The 20,140-nt window shown below is 39.7% G+C and overlaps 1 protein-coding gene across 2 annotated transcripts; it reads left to right on the top strand.

Annotated features, from left to right (window-relative positions):
* Positions 1–177: 177 nt before the first annotated feature.
* On the top strand, positions 178–18,375 carry wls (Wnt ligand secretion mediator). Of its 2 annotated transcripts, none has more exons than XM_083525131.1 (12): positions 178–729; positions 3,607–3,882; positions 8,788–8,912; positions 9,078–9,239; positions 9,398–9,534; positions 12,816–12,984; positions 13,167–13,264; positions 13,721–13,784; positions 13,910–14,053; positions 14,461–14,544; positions 14,907–15,060; positions 17,095–18,375. In XM_083525131.1, exons 1-12 carry the CDS (start codon positions 624–626, stop codon positions 17,202–17,204), a joined length of 1,629 nt encoding a protein of 542 aa, XP_083381257.1. In that variant the 5' UTR covers positions 178–623; the 3' UTR covers positions 17,205–18,375. The 2 variants fall into 2 exon arrangements, with proteins under 2 accessions (XP_083381257.1, XP_083381258.1); XM_083525132.1 differs by lacking the exon at positions 178–729 and adding an exon at positions 1,177–1,841 and having other exon boundaries at positions 2,655–3,882.
* Positions 18,376–20,140: the final 1,765 nt, after the last annotated feature.

The raw sequence follows: 20,140 nt of genomic DNA, 5'->3' as shown, positions 1-20,140 counted from the left end.
TTTGTTCAAATAGGAGAGTAATAGAGTGTTCCATCGCTTGGAAATCACCAGATCTAAATCCAGTTGAGTTGAACCAGAGAGAGAAAGAAAAGCAGCCAACAAGCACTCAACACCTCCGGGAACTTCTCAAGATTGTTGGTACAGCATTCCAGGTTGCTACCTCGTGATGCGAAATGAGGGAATGCCAAAATTGTGCAAAACAGTAATCTAATCTATCTATCTATCTATCTATCTATCTATCTATCTATCTATCTATCTATCTATCTATCTATCTATCTATCTATCTATCTATCTATCTATCAAAATCTGGGCAAAGCGAAGTGACATGACATCATGAGGATAATTACAGGCACTCTTCAGCGCATGCGCCGCCCTCTTTCTTTCTTTTCTTTTCTTTTTTCTTTTTTCTTTTCTTTTTTCTTTTTGAAGGGAGGGAGTAAAAAATAGAATCCGACTTAGAAACGGGGATTCACGTTTGGATCTGGCAACCCAGGCCGGCTCATAGGATCTCTGCTCTCTGGATCTCAGTCCGGATCTCAGTCCACCTGGATGCGGTCACCTCTCAGCTTTTTGCCTTCATTTCCTTTTATTTCTTCTTGATTTCTCTGGAAGAAGATTCAACGATGGCCGGAGCGATCATCGAGAACATGAGCACCAAAAAGTTGGTGATCGTGGGAGTAGTTCTGCTGCTCTTCCAGGCTTTTGCCTTCATGGTCGGAGGTCTGATCGGTGAGTTTTCGGGAAACTCCGGAGATTTTTTGTTATTTTTTTTATTTGTAATTTTGTTGCGCGTTTAATAAAAACATGCAACATGATTTGGTTCCTCGGATCTGTTCCACTGTTTACACATCGCAGCTTTGAGGAAGTGAAACAGCAAACTTCAAGGAATTCATGGTTTTGGAAAGTTTGGAAAGAAGATCTTCATGCTTTTTTCTTTTTCTTTTCTGTCTACTCTAAACCCAACACAGACCTGTAGAACCACAGATCTTCATTATGATCCAGAGAAATCAGATCTCAGATCTCAGAAATCCCATGAATGCTGTGATTTTTCTCATCTCCAAGTTCTTTCCATTTCCATGCAATCGTTTCAGTTCAGCGCCTAAACATCAGAGATAAAGTGTGTGTGTGTGTGTGTGTGTGTGTGTGTGTGTGTGTGTGTGTGAGAGAGAGGGAGAGAGAGATCTGTGGAGGACAAAAGCTCCCACTTCTTCCCCCTCCTTCTCTCTCATGTTGGCCTCCAGGCATTTTCACGTCTCACCTTCCCTCAGATCTTCTGAATCTTCTTGTCTTTGTTATTCGGCTTGTTTTCCACCACGTTCTGAACCTCCTCCGTTCTCCTTTATCTCCAGGCTGGATCTCGGATTTAGGAACCAGGATTGGATGGAACGCATTAGTGTGTCTGTGTTTGGCTTTTTGTTCACTTTGCTGTGTGTAGTTGAAGTCTGAGGAGGAAGTAGGCCCCAGACAGACAGGGCTGAGAAATTAGCTTGTTTGCCTGCGATTGATTTAATGAAGCCCGGATTCCTTTGTGTTTGCTTGGTGGCCAGTGGCAGCAGGGGTAATTGGGTAGAAAGACTCGCCGCTCCCCTTGTTATTGGGCAACTTCAATGCCGCATGAGGTCACTCACTCTTCCATTATCTCAGGCCCTTCAGGGTGGAGATCTGAAGAGAGTTTTTTTTTTTTTTTTAACAAAACGATGAGCTTCAGATCTGATCATTGTGCAGGAGGAAACGGGACTTTTCTAAATGAACCACTGTGTTGGAGATATGACTAAAAGTTAGTGAACACCTAAACATAAGATTGCTATGTGCTTGTTTGTGAACATCCCGTTCCACCTCGAGTCTCCATTTGCTGTTATAAATAACCTCCATTCTTCTGAGAATGTGCTCCATGAGATTTTGGAGTGTACTTATGAAGATTCATTAAGCCACAAGGGCGTTAGTAAAGTCAGGTACTGATGAAGGTGATTGAGAAGACCAGAGTCCCAATGGTGTTCAATAGGTTTGAGATCAGAGCTCTACAGCAGACCACTCAAGATCTACCAAACACTTCCAAACCATGTAAAGCAGATCTTCATGGAGCTGGCTTTGTGAACAGGAACATTGTCATACTGGAACAGGTTTGGATCTTCTAGTTCACATACAACTAAACAGGTGGATCTTTGATATGGTGGTGTTCTCTGAGAACACAGATGTTTATTGTTATTATTATGGAAGGAGTCTCCAGTGTCAGGACTTTGTAAAAGTCAGCAGTGAAGCTTTTTACTTATTATTATTATTATTATTATTATTATTATTATTTATTATTATTATTTTATAATATAATCACTGTTTTTAATAATGGAAGTGGGAAAAAAAATCTTAACACGAGTAAATCGTTCCTGAACGTAATTCCGATGTTCCCTCAATATCACAATGTATCGTTGAATCTGTACTTTGTTTCCGTCTGTTCTTTGTCTTTTTCAGTTGGTGTCTTTTGGATTATTGAGCTTCATATCGTAATGAAAGGAAATGTCGCGCTCTGGGAGCTGCTGAACATTCTGGAAAGTTTCCTCTGAGCACTTTGGCCATTGTGTTTCCACGGCCCCGGCGCATAAACAGGTTCCGATGAGCTTCCGCTTCCTGCTGTTTTATAGACCTCTAGTGTCGTCGAGGGTCTAGGAAGAGTTCCAGCTGCTCTTTACACGAACGCCTCAGGAACGATCGGGCAGATTTAGCATGCTAATACCAACTTACCTGCTTCAGACCATCAGTGGGACTTAATTATTGTCTCATCCTCCTGTGAAACACAAGAAATGGTCCTCATAGAAGTTGGTGGAACCTGGGGTTCTAAAAGTGGAAGTTGGTGGAACCTCGGGTTTCTTCCAACCCATGAAAAGCAGATCTTCATGCAGCGGGCTTTGTGTTTAGCACCCAAGATGATCTGAGGTGGTGCGGTCAGCCTTCGAATTGATGATGTTCAATAGGGTTGAGGGTCAGAGCTCTGTAGCAGGCCGCTCAAGATCTTCCACACAGTTCCAACCCATGTTATGGAGCAGGCTTTGTATTACACTTCGAAGCTGTTTAAGAATTTGGGAATCTAAGGTTGTAACAAGTGCTTATTTGAGTTCATCTAGGCTTCCTGTCATCTCAGAACAGTCTGATCAGATGTTTCTGATCTTTCATCAATGAGATGTTTCAGCCTGCAAGCTCTCGCCCACAGGAGGTTTATTTTTGCACTCAACTCAAAAGACTATTGCTGTAAAAATCCCAGGGGGATCAGCTATTTCTCATGTTTGATGTGAACTGCTGAGTTCTGCTGAGTAGCTGATTGGCTGATTGATCTATAGAGCTTTGCAAAGCAAACTCTCTCTCTCAACACTGTACAGTTCTGTGTGAAGTGACATGGTGGTCTGTTTTCATGTGAAGAACATGTTCAATCTTGCCCCTCTTTGGTCGGTGTCTGCTTTATAACAAGAAAGATCTAGCTGGTGGAAGGGAATTGGCAAATGACCGATTGAGTTTGTTTAATAGACTTCTGCTTGTAGTTTGGTAACTTCTCAAAATTTGTTTGGCTTTCAGAAAGACGTATCTTCTAAACTAACCACCATCTTTATCTCTGTGCAGCCCCGAGTCCCACCACCGCTGTCCACTACCTGGCCACCAAGTGTGTGGACAACCAGAAGGGACACCAGGAAGGCCGGAAGTGGTTCATGCCCTGGGGTCCGAACCAGTGCGACAAGATCCGAGACTTTGACGAGGCCAAGGCAAAGAGGATCGAAGCCAACAACATCGTCTTCTCCGTTCACATCCCTCTGCCCTATAAAGAGATGAGTCCCTGGTTCCAGTTCATGCTGGTCATCCTGCAGTTTGACATCGCCTTCAAAATGTACAACCAGATCCGTGAGTTTAATGCAGATCAATCGATTATTAATCCTAAAAAAAAATTCAAATGTCCACAAGTTTGTTAGAAAATGTAAAAAAAAGAAATTCGACACTTTTCAGTCTGTAATTTTGTTTTTTTTCGGGTTTTTCGGCTCTGGATAAGAAAATCTGTCAAAGTGCTCTGACGTCTCCATCAATAAATGTATTCTGATGCTAGTTCACTACTACACATACTAAGACTTCCGACAGTCTGAACCTTTCTTGGTAGAAAAAAACACCAAAAATTTTATGCATTTATTTACTGATTCATTAGAAAGATGTGCTGAATAAATTGCTGAAAGTGGAAGAACTTTAGACCTAGTTTGAAGGCTTCCACTGACTCAGCTGTTCAAACATCAAGTGTAAAGTTCACAGGACGATGTCTTTCGGCACACTGACTCATGAAGGTCGGTGCTCCCTGCGACTGTGCGTGCAGCCTCGTGCTGCCATCTGGTGGCGTGCTACAAAAATATTCTCGAATCTTTTTGATTTTACCTCATACGGAGGGCTTGCCGTCTTGTTGTAAATCGTATTGTGTTGTATGAGTAAGTGTTGATGATCTGGAACTTTTTGTAAAGATTAGAATTGCTGAAAGATCATTTTCTATTCCCATTTTCCTAAAGCAGATAGTGTTTCTCACACACTGTGATGGGAGAAGATGAACCTCTGTGACTGGGGATGTGCTGGTGGCTTAGGGCTTCCTGCTAGGATTTTACACACACACACACACACACACACACACACACACACACACAATGCCAAACAGAGTAGTTCCTCCATCTGGTTAAATGCATGTTTCGTTCCTTAGTTCATTTTTATCATATATTAAATGGTGAAAAAGACCAGACCGGGAGTTTGATTTTGGATGCAGTTGTGTTCTGACTTGAGGTTCAGGACTTCAGGGTTGCTGAATATTGCGGCGAGATCTCGTGGTGTTTCATTTCGCTGATTGTGATACTGGAGCTGTGTGAGCTGTGTGAGCCGTGTGAGCTCTCCAGGTCCTGGGAGGGTGAAAAGAGGGATTAACAGGATAAAACAGCAGATTGATGAAGAGTTATTGTTACACTGAAGCACTCTGGGAAAAGGAATAGCGCTTTTCTCCCTCCTTTATAACTTTAGCAGCTTGTAGGGGAAACAGAATTGCGTTTGAAATGTCATTATTGTGTGCGAATTTGACTGTTTGTCTCGTTTGTGAGACTTAAAAAAGTGAAAGGAGTTTGAAATCTCAGTGCTGGTGTTCTCCTGTGCTTCCTCTAGAGCGCTGTTTTACTTCAGCCTCACGCTTTTAAACTGCTCTGGGTGTAAACGTCTGTTATAAAGGAAGCGGAGCTGATTAGCCTTTATATAAATTAACTCAATGTAACGATTGATGTGATAGTAAGAGGATACACACCTTTTCACCTAAATTCCTTTCGTCTTTTCATCTTTGCTTCCTTTCCTTCTTTCTTTTCCTTCATTTTTTTTTTTTCTTACTTGCTCTCTTCTTTTCTTTTTTCTTTTTACTTTCTTTTTCCCTTTTCTTTCTTTCTTTCTTTCTTTCTTTCTTTCTTTCTTTCTTTCTTTCTTTCTTTCTCTCTCTCTCTCTCTCTCTCTCTCTCTCTCTCTCTCTCTCTCTCTCTCTCTCTCTCTCTCTCTCTCATTTTTTCCTTTCTTCTATTCCCCCCCCTTTCTCTATTCTTTCTTTCTCTCTCTCTCTCTTCCTTTTTTTCCTTTCTTCTATTCCCTCTTTCCCCCTCCTTTCTCTATTTCTTTTTCTTTTTTTTTTCCTGCTTTCTCTCTCTATTCCATTTTTTCCTTTCTTCTGTTCCTTTTCCCCCCCTTCTCTATTTCTTTCTTTCTGTCTGTCTGTCTGTCTGTCTGTCTGTCTGTCTGTCTGTCTGTCTGTCTGTCTGTCTTTCTATCTCTCTCTTCTTTCTTTCCTTCTTTCTTGTACAAGTTGTCAGGATTAAATCTGTACTGTGTGTTGTGGTAATTTAATGGGATCTCAGTAGATTTGAGTGCAGCTGCTCTGTGTGAGTTTATTCCTCGCTCTGTGACTGAGTATCGTTATCTTCCTGGATGTTCCTCCTCTCCAGATGTTGATGTTTACAGCTGTGCCAGTGAGAAAGGCGTTTGATCGTGTGCCAGCTCGGGTTCCTGTGTGACTCAGTGTGTCTGAGATCGAGGTCTATGAAGATAACGTTCCTCCTTCTTCCTCAGGCTGTGTCAGTTCATTCAATTCTGCTGCTGCTGATGGGAAGTAAACAGTTATTTGGTTTCTGTCAGAATGTCGCGACTCGTTCGAGGTAACGAACGACAGAATAGGGAGAAACTAATTACCCTGAAGTTTATTTAATTTATTCCTTTTATACCACAGCAAATTCCAACAATTACATTCTAATTTTAATAAATATCTTTAAATAGCTTAATGACCAAAACGTCCACAAAACAATTAATTAAGATAATTAATCAATTAATAGACAGATAGATTAACACATGGACAGATAGAACGATAGACTCTGATGGATAGATGGATAGATGGATAGATAGATAGATAGATAGATAGATAGATAGATAGATAGATAGATAGATAGATAGATAGACTCTGAAAGATAGATAGACAGACAGACAGACAGACAGAAAGACAGACAGACACAGTGACCGATATAGATGGATAGACACAAACAGACATCAATGACAGATAGATGGATAGACACATCGACACAGATGGATGGATGGATGGATGGATGGATGGATGGATGGATGGACATAAACAGATAGATAAAATTAAGGTGGGGGAGTGTATCATTAATTTCATCACTCTGAATAAGTCCTAAATATGTGTTGCTACTGAATACAGTACAGACAAATATAGAGTGGAATTATTTTCCTGTGTGTGTGTGTGTGTGTGTGTGTGTGTGTGTGTGTGTGTGTGTGTGTGTGTGTGTGTGTGTGTGTGTGTGTGTGTGTGTGTGTGTGTGTGTGTGTGTGTGTGTGTGTGTGTGTGTGTGTGTGTGTGTGTGTGTTTGACAATGTCATAAATATGCTCCTGCTTAGAATCTTCAGGAGAGTATTATTTAATAAAGGCAGACAACTGACACAATCTTTTTTTTATCTAATTAATTAATTTGTTTATTTTATAAATCAATTAACTCTTATCGTGAGCTGATCACGTGACCCTGACCCACCTTGGCAGGGTAATAAAGCATCATAGTGTCTCGAATGCCCCCCGTCTGGCACGGCTCCAGCAATAACACAGCTGTTGAAAGAGATTAGTAGCCGGGGTGATGGCTGCTGTGGTGGCGAAGAATGTTTGTGCACTAAGCTGACATTCAAAGGGGTGTGTGTGTGTGTGTGTGTGTGTGTGTGTGTGTGTGTGTGTGTGTGTGTGTGTGTGTGAAGAAAGACGAAATTGCTCATAACGCTTTTACCCTGCAGTCTATGTTCGGCTTTCTAATCTCTCTGTAAACTCTTATTTTTAATTTATGCACTCTGGGGGAGGGGGGAGAGGGGGTGTAAAGAGAGCTGAGAGTTCAAAATTGATATAAAACTTTCTTTAAAAAGTCTCCAGTTTAGGTTTCAGAAATGGATGCAGTCATCAGGACAGAGGAATTTACATATTGTATCTTCTCGTTAATGTGGATGTTAATATGAAGCTATAACATTTATTTAATTTATATAATTTATAATAAAAAGATTCCTGAAGACACTTTTTTTTTTTTTAAGGTGGTCAGAGTAACTTCATCACACAACCCTAATGTTGATTTGACAACCTTCTGTTGATCCCATTTGCTGTTATAATAATCTCCACTCTTCTGGGATGATGTCCTGCTAGATTTTGGAGTGTGCATGTGAACATTCATTCAGCCATATGGGTGTTAGTAAAGTCAGGTGCTGATGTAGGTGAGGGTGAGGAGGCATGGAGTCCAATTCATCTGAAAGTTATTCAATAGGGTTTATAGATATACAGCAGGCCACTCAAGATCTTCCCCACACTTCCAACCCATATAAAGCAGATCTTCATGAAGCTGGGTTTTGTACATGGGGACAGTATTATGCTGGAACAGGTTTGGGTCTAGTTCAAGTGAAGGGACGTCCTACACAATTGTGTGCCTCCAGTTTTTGTTGGAACACAAATGTTGTGTGTGTGTGTGTGTGTGTGTGTGTGTGTGTGTGTATAAATTGGAACTCTCGCTGTGTGTATGGTGATTTGGTAAGTGTATGTAGATAAAATGTCAGCGTTACTGCATGTGGAATAATTTTATGAAAATCTGTAATGATCTCTCTCTTTCTCGTCTTCCATAAACATCTCTGCTGCAAGTCATTCATCGGTTTCATTTTAATGTCCAAATATTAGCCTGAACATTAGCCTGTGTTGGTTTTGATCTTCAGATCACTTAACTACACGTATAGTTTAAGCTAATGTTTGTTTAGCTAGCATTCAGACACGGCTACATAGCATTCTTTGCTAATCTAATCTATGCGGAATGATTATTGACTAGCTGAATTATTGACTTGCAGTAGGACATCTTTTGGAATTGCATTCTGTATAGCGACGTAGCTTGCTGAGCAAGTGACTAGCAGCTAGCTTCCACGCTTCATACTTATGCTAAACCTGGCAGCTAACATCATCTACCAAATAAAACTAAGAAGCATCTTATCTAGGAAATGTAGATGGTATTTTCCTTTGCTTTAGAGGTAAAAGAATAGCTAACTTAAAATAAGTACTATCCATTAGCATTTCATCACATAATGGGCCTTAATGGTTTCCATTAAAGAGGCATTTTTGTTGGTAAATGCCACCAGAATAAACAGCAGATAAATGAATAGAAGGAAGAAGGAAATGTTTTTTTTTATTTTTTTTGTATGTAAATTATTCCAAAAATTGTGTGTTTGTGTGTGTAGAGGACAAAGCTTTTGTCACCATCGACGTTAGCCTGGCCTACAGAGACGACTCAGTAAGCGAATGGACGGAGATGGCGCATTCTGTGGAGCAACGCAAACTCAGCTGTAACTTCACTACGGCCAAAGTAAACACACAGAGCTGATTTTAGGATGCTCTCCAGCTGTACACACACACACACACACACACACACACACACACACACACTCTCACAAACTCCTCTCATAAATGTTTCAGAAACCTACAAAAAAAAAAAAAAAGCTATTTATTTATTTATTTTTAACTTTTCCAGATTAAAGAGAACGAGGGTCGCTACTACGAATGTGACCTTTTGCCCTTCATGGAGGTCGGCACCGTGTCTCACAAATACTACCTGGTCAACGTGAGGCTGCCGGTGTACGAACGCAAAAAAGTGAACGCGGGGATCGGCGAGATCAAAGACATCCGTCTTGTGGTGAGAATACGATGTGTTGCGTCACGTTTATGCTGCACTTATGGCTTTTTGTTGGCCAAATCCATATCACTGTCTCTAAATGCTCAACACAGATGATCTAATGTGCTTCTCTGAGCTTCTGAAAATAATTTTGCCTTTTTTTTTATTTTTTTTAATAGGGAATCCATCAGAACGGTGGATTCACCAAAGTTTGGTTTGCCATGAAGACCTTCCTCACTCCCAGCATCCTCATCATTATGATATGGTACTGGAGAAGGATTACCATGATGACGAGACCGCCGGTCCTGCTGGAGAAGTAAGATGCATTCTCAATAGCCTGTCTTCTGTAGCCCTTTCTTTGTAGCCCATACTCAGTAGTCTGCTTTCAAAACCCAACCTCAGTACCTTCATCTCTGTGTATAGATACTCATTACCCTGTCCTCAATACCCATATCCTCAATACCCCACATCTTAAGCTCAATGCCTTTGGCAATTCTGAGTGTTTTTTAATCGTATTCCATAATCCATACACTGAGAAGCTTTTGGGTGTAGATGTTGTAATTTCCTGGAAGAACAGGAGCAGACTAGTTTTACAGATGTTTTAAAGTTTTAAAGAAAAAATAGGAATATGATAATTATATAAATAAATGTAATTATATAATTCATACATTATAATGAATAAATATAATTTATCGCTCTCCGTGCAGCGTGTACTCTCGCGTGTAAAAACAAACATCACGTGCCGCTAGTGATTCGCCTCTAGAGGCCGCTCTCATAATAACAGCAGCCCCGGATGCTGAAAATCATATGGATTTTGCTCGTTCCAGCAAAACTGATGAATCGGGCAACCTCTAGCATCAATTAAATTGAATTCGATTTATCTCCGTGACGACGTTATAAAGTTGAACAAAAGAATGTGTAAGTTTAGTGCTTGTACGTTTGGTTCTGATAATTGTACGTTGATCCCTAATGAGTGAGACAGTGGCAACTGTGGCAAGCAACAACTCCCTGAGACCTCCTGAAGAAACCTTGAGGGGAACCAGACCCAAAAGAGAACTCGTCCTCAACACCGAAAGTCCATTCATTACAGTTCTTTCATTGTTGAGGTGTTCATTTGATGGACGCTGATATCAATTACAGTCCAAATCTATTCTCAAAGTTCTTGAGCTCCTCAGTAACTTGGATCTTTAAGCTGTTGAGGTGGAATAAAACAGGTTTTTGTTGGTACGTCACATCATGTTGGAGTTTTATTCTGTGCTTTTATTTGTGCTCTTCTTTCTCTCCCCTCGTCCTCCTCGTCCTCCTCGCTACACTTTAACACCTCCATATCCAGTCTGTCTATCCGCTGTTCCTACTCGCCCCTCGGCCGTCCCGGGGGACATCAAAGCTCTCAGGCAGTTGCAGGGTGATGGTTTTTTTGTGTTGTGAAAGCTTGAGCAGGCGGGTTCACGTACGGTTCCTCAGGGTGTGGAGAAGCTTGAGGAAGCGTGACATCGGCTCCCTGCTGGATTTCTTAACATGGGAATGATGCCAAAAAAGTGCGATACAGACGGGCGGTTTTATCATTACACTTTTAATGTAGGTCAGGAGAAAGTGTGTGTGTGTGTGTGTGTCGTCTGCGCTGAGCTTTTACTGTTATACACGTTTGATTTTTATTGATTACTAAACCTGTGGAAAGAAGAAGAGCAGAAATTTGGCGTCTTCATTCATCATCATCATCATCATCATCATCATCATTACTACTATAAGGTCACCAGTATATCTTAGTTAATTATTTCATTTTATTATATACTTCATTTAATTACTATTAATTTAATATTTTAACATCAAAGAGTAAAATTATTTTCATAAAGAGTAAAGTAACAAATGTATCTTTTTTACTTTTTTATTATTATTATTTTTTTTTTTAAGTATTAAAGAATTCTTTCTCTAAATTCTTTAACACCTTTATGTTGTGTTTCAAACACACACAGACGCATGCAAACACACACTTTTTTTCAGCAGTGTGTGTTTTCAACTCTAGCACATTCTCAGCATACCAGTGCGGTGTGGTTCCTCTGTGTTGCCATAGCAAAGCATGATGGGATTGTTCAGGCCGCAGAGCTGCTGGAATGCGCTTTATGTTTTTAGAGTCAATGTGGTTTCCCCTCCCCCTGCCCTTCACCTTGTCCCTGCATGTGTGTGTGTGTGTGTGTGTGTGTGTGTGTGTGTGTGTGTGTGTGTGTGTGTGTGTGTGTGTGTGTGTGTGTGTGTGTGTGTGTGTGTGTGTGTGTGTGTGTGTGTGTGTGTGTGTGTGTGTGTGTGTGTGTGTGTGTGAGAGTTTTTACCCATGTTGTAGGTGTAGTGAAAAAAAAAAAGTGTCAAAGGATTTATAAAATACAAAAATAATGTAAACAATAAACTTGTTAATTTACTTATATGGAATTAATTACATTTTTTTATATGAAACGGTTGAATAAATAGTAATGAAATTAAGTGTATAATTAAATAAATGTAATGATGTAATATATAGTGCTGGCCTTTAAGTAGTAGTAATTGTTTGTCTATAATAATAATAATGGTGATGATGATGCTAGTATTAATAATAATAAGAGGAAGAAGAAGAGGAAGAATGCTAATAATCATAATAATAATAATAATAATAATAATATGTAACAAAAATTGAAAATACTTTAAATTTTTCGTATTTAAAAATAATAAATAGGAGGTACAATTAAGGTGTATCCGGAAAGTTTTCACAGCGCTTCACTTTTTTCACATTTTGTGATGCTCATCCTCTGGCCAAAAACATTCCTACAGTGAAGCATGGTGGTGGCAGCATCATGCTGTGGGGATGTTGTTGACGTCCTTGATAAAAACCTGCTCCAGAGCGAGCACTCTGGACCTCAGACTGGGGCGACGGTTCGTCTTCCAACAGGACAACGACCCTAAACACAGAGTCAAGATGATAAAGTAGTGGCTATGGGAAGACTCTGTGAATGTTCTTGAGTGATCAGAGTCCAGACCTGTACCTGATTGTACATCTCTGGAGATCTGAAAATGGCTGTGCACCGACACTTCCCATCCAACCTCCATGGAGCTTGAGAGTTTCTGCAAGAAGAATGGGAGAAACTGCCTAAACATAGATGTGTGGAGCTTGTAGCCTCAAACTCAAAAAGACTCGAGGCTGTAATTGGTGCCGAAGGAGCTTCAACAAAGTATTTATTAAAAGCTGTGATATTTATGTACATGTGATTTTTCTTTTTTTGTTTTAATCTTCAATACATTTGCAAAGATTTCAAACAAACTTCTTTCACGTTATCATTATGGGGTTTTGTTTGTAAAACTTCAAGGAAAATAAGGAATTTAATTCATTTTGGAATAAAGCTGTAACGTGGACAAAGTGAAGCTCTGTGACAACTTTCTGGATCCACTGTAACAAGTAAATAAGCAAAATATAAAATAGAGGAATCCAAAATTAGTTTTTATCTGCTTATTTTTAAGTGGTGATTAAAATTCAGAAATTCCATAATATTCTTAGTTTTGTTATTGATGAAGATGATGATGAAGATGATGAGTTATTAGAGCACTGAATCAATGTTGTTCATCTGTGTAAAGGGTGATCTTTGCTCTGGGCATCTCCATGACCTTCATCAACATCCCAGTCGAGTGGTTCTCCATCGGGTTTGACTGGACATGGATGCTGCTGTTCGGAGACATCCGTCAGGGAATCTTCTACACCATGCTGCTCTCCTTCTGGATCATCTTCTGTGGAGAACATCTCATGGTGAGGCAGAGCAAATGGTCACTAAAGAATAGGATGTTCTTTAGGATGTTAGATCAGGTGTCCATGAACCTTTGGCCATATTCTGTATTTGAAATCCAGCTCTGGTGAACTCTGTGATGTTTATAATAAAGTAAAACAATCTCCATTCTCACCTCAGTGTTTGTGTGATTTTTGTGCTGCAGGACCAGACGGAGAGGAACCGCTTCTCCATGTACTGGAAGCAGGTGGGACCCATCGTCTTCGGCTCCTTCTGCCTCTTCATCTTTGACATGTGCGAGAGGTGAGACGCCACATAAAATCCACACTCTAGCTCTGCTGTTATTATAATGAGGAAGCCTGGAATTCACATGGAAATTAGATTTCTCAAAAGTGAAGGGAAAATTTCATGCTCCAGCATCCAAAGATGTTTAAGACAATTGTGTGCCTCAAAGTTTGTGGGAACAATTTTAGGAAGAAGCAGATATGGCTGGAAATGTCAGGTGTCCCGATACTTTTGATCATATAGTGAAGGTTGCATGAAGTTGTATGAAGATAGATAGAGATGAGATATATTTATATATATATATATATACACACACACACACACACACGGATAAAGGTATGTAAATTATATACATAATTGTTCAAGAATTGCTGTGTTGTAAGAGGAAAAATTAAGTTTTGTGAACATGTAATGCTTTTTTCAGAGTTTAATCTTTTTATTTTAACATTTTTTAATTTAATACATTTTTTATAGAGGAGTGCAACTGACCAACCCCTTCTACAGCATCTGGGCTTCAGATGTTGGCACTGAACTGGCTGTATCCTTTTATTTATCTGCATCTACAATGCATCTGAATAAAAAAAAAAAAAAAAAAAAATTCATTTATTTCTCTATTTTTGGCACAAAAAAAGCAAAAATCTTTCTTGACAAAGCTGATTTCAGATGGCGTTCATCATCGTGGCTGGTATATGCGCCTGCCTTTACTTCCTGTTCTTGTGCTTCATGGTGTTCCAGGTGTTCAGAAACATCAGTGGGAAGAGATCGTGTCTGCCTGCTATGACTAAAGCTCGCCGTCTGCATTATGAGGTACGTTTACTAATCCAATTTATTTATATTATTTTTTTTATTTATTTTTATTTTATTTATTTATAAAAAAAATTATATGTATAGGGCTGTCAGAATGAATGCTTTATTAACACGTGATTGATGTAGCGCGCATTTCTGTCATTTTTATTAAAAATATAAATAAATACATTTAAAAGAGGTGAAATTAAAACCTTCGAACACAACACATTTATTTTCTTTACTCAGATATAAAAAAAATATATTTTAATCAGTAAACACTTGTTTTACTGACGCGCCAAGTCTCAAATCACGCACCAAAATCCGCCATGATTCTTCTTCTTCTTATATATATATATATATACACACACACACACACACATACACTTTGTATGGCCACAGGGTCGTGGTATCCGTTCTTCTCCCCTCAGGGTCTGATCTTCCGTTTCAAGTTCCTGATGCTGGTCACCCTGGCATGTGCAGCCATGACCGTCATCTTCTTCATCATCAGTCAGGTTTGTAGACCGAGACATGATCGTAATAACTTTTGGAATGGATGTACAGTGAGGAAAATAAGTATTTAAACACCCTGCTATTTTGCAAGTTCTCCCACTTAGAAATCATGGATCATACAAATAAATAGTTTAAAAATCATATATTGTGATTTCTGGATTTTTTTTTTAGATTATGTCTCTCACAGTGGACATGCACCTACGATGACAATTTCAGACCCCTCCATGATTTCTAAGTGGGAGAACTTGCAAAATAGCAGGGTGTTCAAATACTTATTTTCCTCACTGTATATATATTTATATGTATATATACATACGTGTGTGTGTGTGTGTGTGTGTGTGTGTGTGTGTGTGTGTGTGTGTAGGTGAATGAGGGACACTGGCACTGGGGAGATTACACAGTCCAGATAAACAGCGCGTTCTTCACTGGGATTTATGGCATGTGGAACCTGTACGTGTTTGCCATCATGTTCCTGTACGCACCATCACACAAACGCTACGGAGACGAACAAGCTAGTGGTAAGAACCTGAAACACACACACACACACACACACACACACAAACTAATAATTACTGACTGTCTGCATACTTTTATCCCTCAGTCTCAGAGAAAGAGGTGTGGCCTCTATCAAGCTTGGTGAAGGAGGTGTGGTTTCTCTGTCACTCAATGAAGGAGGTGTGGCTTCTATCTGTAGGTCTCATTGAAGGAGGTGTGGCCTCTGTATCTGTCAATCTCATAGAAGGAGGTGTGGTTTCTATCCGTAGGTCTGATTGAAGGAGGTGTGGCCACTGCATCAATTTTAATGAAGTAGGTGTGGGCACTGTAGTTGTCAGTCTCAATGAAGGAGGTGTGGTTTCTATCTGTAGGTTTTATTGAAGGAGGTGTGGCCACTGCATCAATTTTAATGAAGTAGGTGTGGCCACTGTAGTTGTCAATCTCAAAGAAAGATGTGTGGCCTCTCCGTCTGTCTCATAGAAGGAGGTGTGGCCACTGTGTTCCTCAGTCTCAGAGGAGGTGTGTCCTGTTTTATCTCTATCTGTGTGTGTGTGTGTGTGTGTGTGTGTCAGGGGGAAACAGGGCCTCTTTGACTAGAGTGTGTGTAATGGAGAGCAGGCTTCTTTCCAAAACTGGTATAATGAGATCCATCCATCTCCTGACGTCAGACTAACTTTTCTTTCTTTCTTTTATTCCCCCCAAAGTTTAGGCCACACTCGGCTCTCTAATGTCTCTCTAACATTTATACTTCTGCACTGTTTTCTCTCTGTGGGCATTCGTTCTCTTTTACGAGGTAAATGGAAGCTTTGGTGACTGAATCACCTCTGAGTCATTGTGTAAACATGGTGTCTAACAGCAGTGTGTGTTTCTCCTTCCTGGACCAGACAATCCGTTAACACGTGATTAACAATCGACACCATGCAAAAAAGCAGACGCCAAGTTACCAAGTGACCTCATGTGATTTTTAGGTGTTGATTTTAGATTTTTGTGTTATAGGGGACGTGTTCGTAACCATGGTAATAGTGAATGGATGTAATGGCGTCTTGTTTAATGTGGTGACGTATAAATACAGGAATAAAATATGTGTAGAAACTCTGCTGGGATTTGAAGGGAAAGAGATTCAATGATGTCATTTGCAATGCATTATGGGAACAGCATTCTTTTCCTTGTCGTGTATACAGTTTTACAATTCTTCTCCTTTTTTTCCCCTATGAGCTCATTCTCATAATTTCATGGCCATTGATTCTTGTTAGTGAACAATTTTCTGGAAGCGCTTACCTCCAAGTGGTTCATCTGATTCCTAATAACAATATACAGGACAGATGTATTCAACTAAACGATCACAATTTACATTAATTGTAAACTCTAAATGTAATGTCAATTATTCAGGTCTGTTGATTGAATTCACTCTATGACCAAATGTTTGTGGATTTCAATAAGATGATATATGCTTATTAAAATCCCATATCAGTTTGTTTTTATAATGAGCTCCACTCTTCTTGGAAGATGTTCCACTAGATTTTGTGAAGATTTTTTGCTACAAGTGTGTTAGTAAAGTCAGGTCCTGATAGGACCTGGTAGGTAGGTGAGAAGGTGAGGAGGCCTGGAGTGCAGTCAGTGTTCACATTTATCCCAGAGATGTTCAACAGGGTTGGAGCTCTAGAGCAGGAGATCTTCCACTCCAACCCATGTAAAGCAGATCCTCATGGACCCAACATTATGCACAGGTGTACAGGTGAAAATTTTCATGTTGGCCACCTTTTCGTGCGCCTCCACAGACACCCTACACAATTATGCGCCTCCAAACTTGTGGAAACAATCTGGAGAAGAAGCACATATGAGTGGGAAAGTCAGATACCCCACTGCTTAATATAGTATAATTAGGGATGGATAAATGAATGAATGATGTGGATATAAAATACCACATAATACTGAACATCTGCTTATGACCCCAGTTTTGTATCAATCCACCACCCATAAACCAGAACCCCACGCTTTCGACCTGTTCGTAGCTGTTTTGATGTCTCATGCTTTACATATTTGTCATCTTGATGCAGGAGATCAGGGAGGGACCAGTGGTGAGGACATCCAGCTTACCACCACCATCACCCACGCTGACGGACCCACTGAGTTGTACAGAATGATGGGAAAGGATTCACAAGAGTAGTCTCTTCCATCACTTCCATCCTCGATCATCTCAGCACACCAGCTTAGCCACCATTCTTGTTAAACTTCTCCACTGTTTCGGGTGATCCAAACCCCTCCTCCACCTTCTCCATCTTCTCCTTAGAGACAAGGATTGTGGCATTTTCCATAAAGGTCTAACGTGTTCCATTACACCATTACATTCAAATTGGAAACCATTAGGATTTGTATCGTATCCATATGTATTTTATACTAAATATCACGATTTATTGTAGACATCATTGTTGGAACGTGCCTTATTTTATTATTTGTTTGGACAGACATACTCATTTGCTAACTGGCTAGCTAACCGAGTAGCATGTTAGCTAAATACTAAGCTAGAATAGCAACAAATGACTTTCATCGCTTCATTTGCATACGACGTTGACGATTACGACGCGCGGTTGCGGAAGTGCTTTGCCTTCCATTGTTCCAAAGGTCATTAAAACAAACCTCAAATGAATTAAGAAGACACTTTTTGGATGCTGGGAACAGAAAAATGACAGAGTAAGTCGATAAGCAGGATTTCTTTGGATCATAACCGCAAAGTTGAGCTGATTTTGCAGACAAGGGATTGGATTTGGTGACATGGAATTTGGCGCCATCTGGTGGATGGAAGAGAAAGTTACAAAGTGTATGACCATCACTACGTTGACCAAATCGTTAGTAAAAAAATAAAACCAAGCAGGTATTTTGCATCTATAGTTCATTTAACCGGGTGGTGTTGGTGATGATGATGATGATGATGACGATCATGTGGTTCATTATCAGGATACTAAATTGCAACATGTTCCTCAAACATCAAAGCAATGGGAGTTATTCCCCATCCTACCTGAATGGTGTGTGACTCTGGAATGTGTATTCCACTGATTTGGTTAAAACTAAATCTCTTCTTTATTACTTTTATCACTTCAGATAGGTTAAATTATAAAACAGTATCTATTCAGCTCTCCGGTTAGAATTAACCCCGCCTCCTCTTTTCCATACACCACATTCGTAAGACCACACTCAGCGTTCAGCATCTTCCATCATGTTTGTCAAAACACTAAGTTCATAACTAGTATGTTACGATGAAGATATATTTTTTATAAAGTGCTTATTTTCAATCTTAGCTGTATCACTGTCTGTTGTATAATAAAAGGACTTTTTCAGAATGATTGTACTTTTTGTTGTTTTCCCGTTTATGAAGAAATAAAACACGAGTGTTTATTATAGTAAAATAATGTTTTTATAGGGTGGTTAATGGAGCTGAGTCCTCTGATCTGCACGTGACCTCTAAAGGCATGTGTGTGGTATCTGGCACCAAGACGTCATCAGCAGATCCTGTAAGTTGAGAGGTGGAATCTCCTTGAGGCCGAGGTTTAAACTCTTTCTCATGTACCTCAAACTGGCCTGAAGCCTTTGTTGTTGTGAGGATGTGCAGTGAGCTTATTCTGCTGATATAAGGGAATGCTTTTACTCTGAACACCAACATAAATGCCAGGACCAAATGTTTCCCAGGAGAACATCACCCAGAGCATCAAACGTCTTCCCACAGTAGATACTCATGCCATCTCTACCCCCGGTAAGATCCACTTATGTATTTGGTGTCCATGTGAAGAAAAGGGCAACTTAATTAAGACTACCTTCTTCAGTTGCTCCATTGTCCTGTTCTAATGCTCACATGTTGAGTGTGGGAGCTTTGGGTGGTGTACAGCCCACATGAACATTTTTAGCAGGTTGTGATACAGCCAACCCTAAAGCGCTAGCCCTGATTCCTCATATGCACATCTTAAATGTCCATGATTCTGTCTCTGGGTCAATGCTTGTCCTTTTGTCAAACATTTTTAGTAGAGAATAACCCGTGCATACTGGAGTGAACCCCAAACCACCTTCTGTTCTAGCAGTGCTCTTCAGGCATAAACAATTTTAAGGAACACACTTATAGGCAATAAATATACACATTCTTTTATACAACCTTTTAACCACTTTATTTGTGTAAAGCTGCTTTGAGACATGAATTGAATTTGTTTTTAAACTTTTTCTGTAAAGGGGAGTGGATTTGGAAGCCCCACCTGACCTATCCTCCATAACCCCCAAAAATATGGTAATTAAATACTAATGAAAATTGAAAAATGTAAAATTTATTGAATTTAATAACATAAAATAGCGAAAATAGAGAAAATAAACGTGTAGTTGTGTTTACACTTTTTTTGCAACCTGTACAAAAAATTATTATAATAATCAAAAAAGAGCAAATGCATTTGGCAATAACGATGAACAAGTCAAGAACAAAAAGAACATCAATCTGTGAGTCTCATCACTGCGTTAGTGGCTGCAATGAGCCTGTTTTACACTGCACATCTTTTTAAAACGGGTTTACAGGCTTCATGCTGCCACTCTCAAGTCATCTTCTTCATCCAGCTGAGATCTGTCATTTGTTTTTAGTGAAGCAACATCTGAAAATTACGAAAATCCTAAGGCCATTAATTATAATATATTTTTATTTTTTCCTCGTGATCAAGACGCAATTTTCTTGTGATCTGGACATAACAAACGTTGTTTTCTCGCTTTTCTCCACATGCCTGCAACAGGGAACGTCCAAGCGTCTGCTGCCACCAATGGTTATGGTCATTATCCATGATGCAATAGTTCCACTTTTTCTTCCAGGTACCCTAACTGATGTTTTAATTTACTTGCATTAATGACTTAATTGTTTGTTTTATTTTTAATAAAGAAAATTATCATTAAAGATTAATAAAGAACACAAACAAATAAATCCTGCCGTTCATTGCGCCCCACCTGTTATGTCTTTACTCCCCCGCTAGAGGGCCGCGCCCCACACTTTGGGAACATGTTTACAGAGGCGTACTCTATATCAAATTTATCTTAAATTCATTCATTTTCTCCCGCTTATCCGTAATTCGGGTCGCGGGGGCA

Source organism: Silurus aristotelis, assembly GCF_946808225.1.
Source record: "Silurus aristotelis genome assembly, chromosome: 22".
In the NCBI taxonomy this organism is placed as follows: domain Eukaryota; kingdom Metazoa; phylum Chordata; class Actinopteri; order Siluriformes; family Siluridae; genus Silurus; species Silurus aristotelis.
The sequence above is the reverse complement of the archived record's forward strand: the minus strand, read 5'-3'. Positions and strand labels throughout refer to the sequence as shown.

Coding starts and splice junctions, on each gene's coding strand:
- wls (XM_083525131.1), top strand. CDS start 624: ATGGCCGGAGCGATCATCGAGAACATGAGCACCAAAAAGTTGGTGATC. Junction 9,240..9,397: donor TCAAAGACATCCGTCTTGTG/GTGAGAATACGA, acceptor TTTTTTTAATAG/GGAATCCATCAGAACGGTGG. Junction 14,545..14,906: donor TCTTCTTCATCATCAGTCAG/GTTTGTAGACCG, acceptor GTGTGTGTGTAG/GTGAATGAGGGACACTGGCA.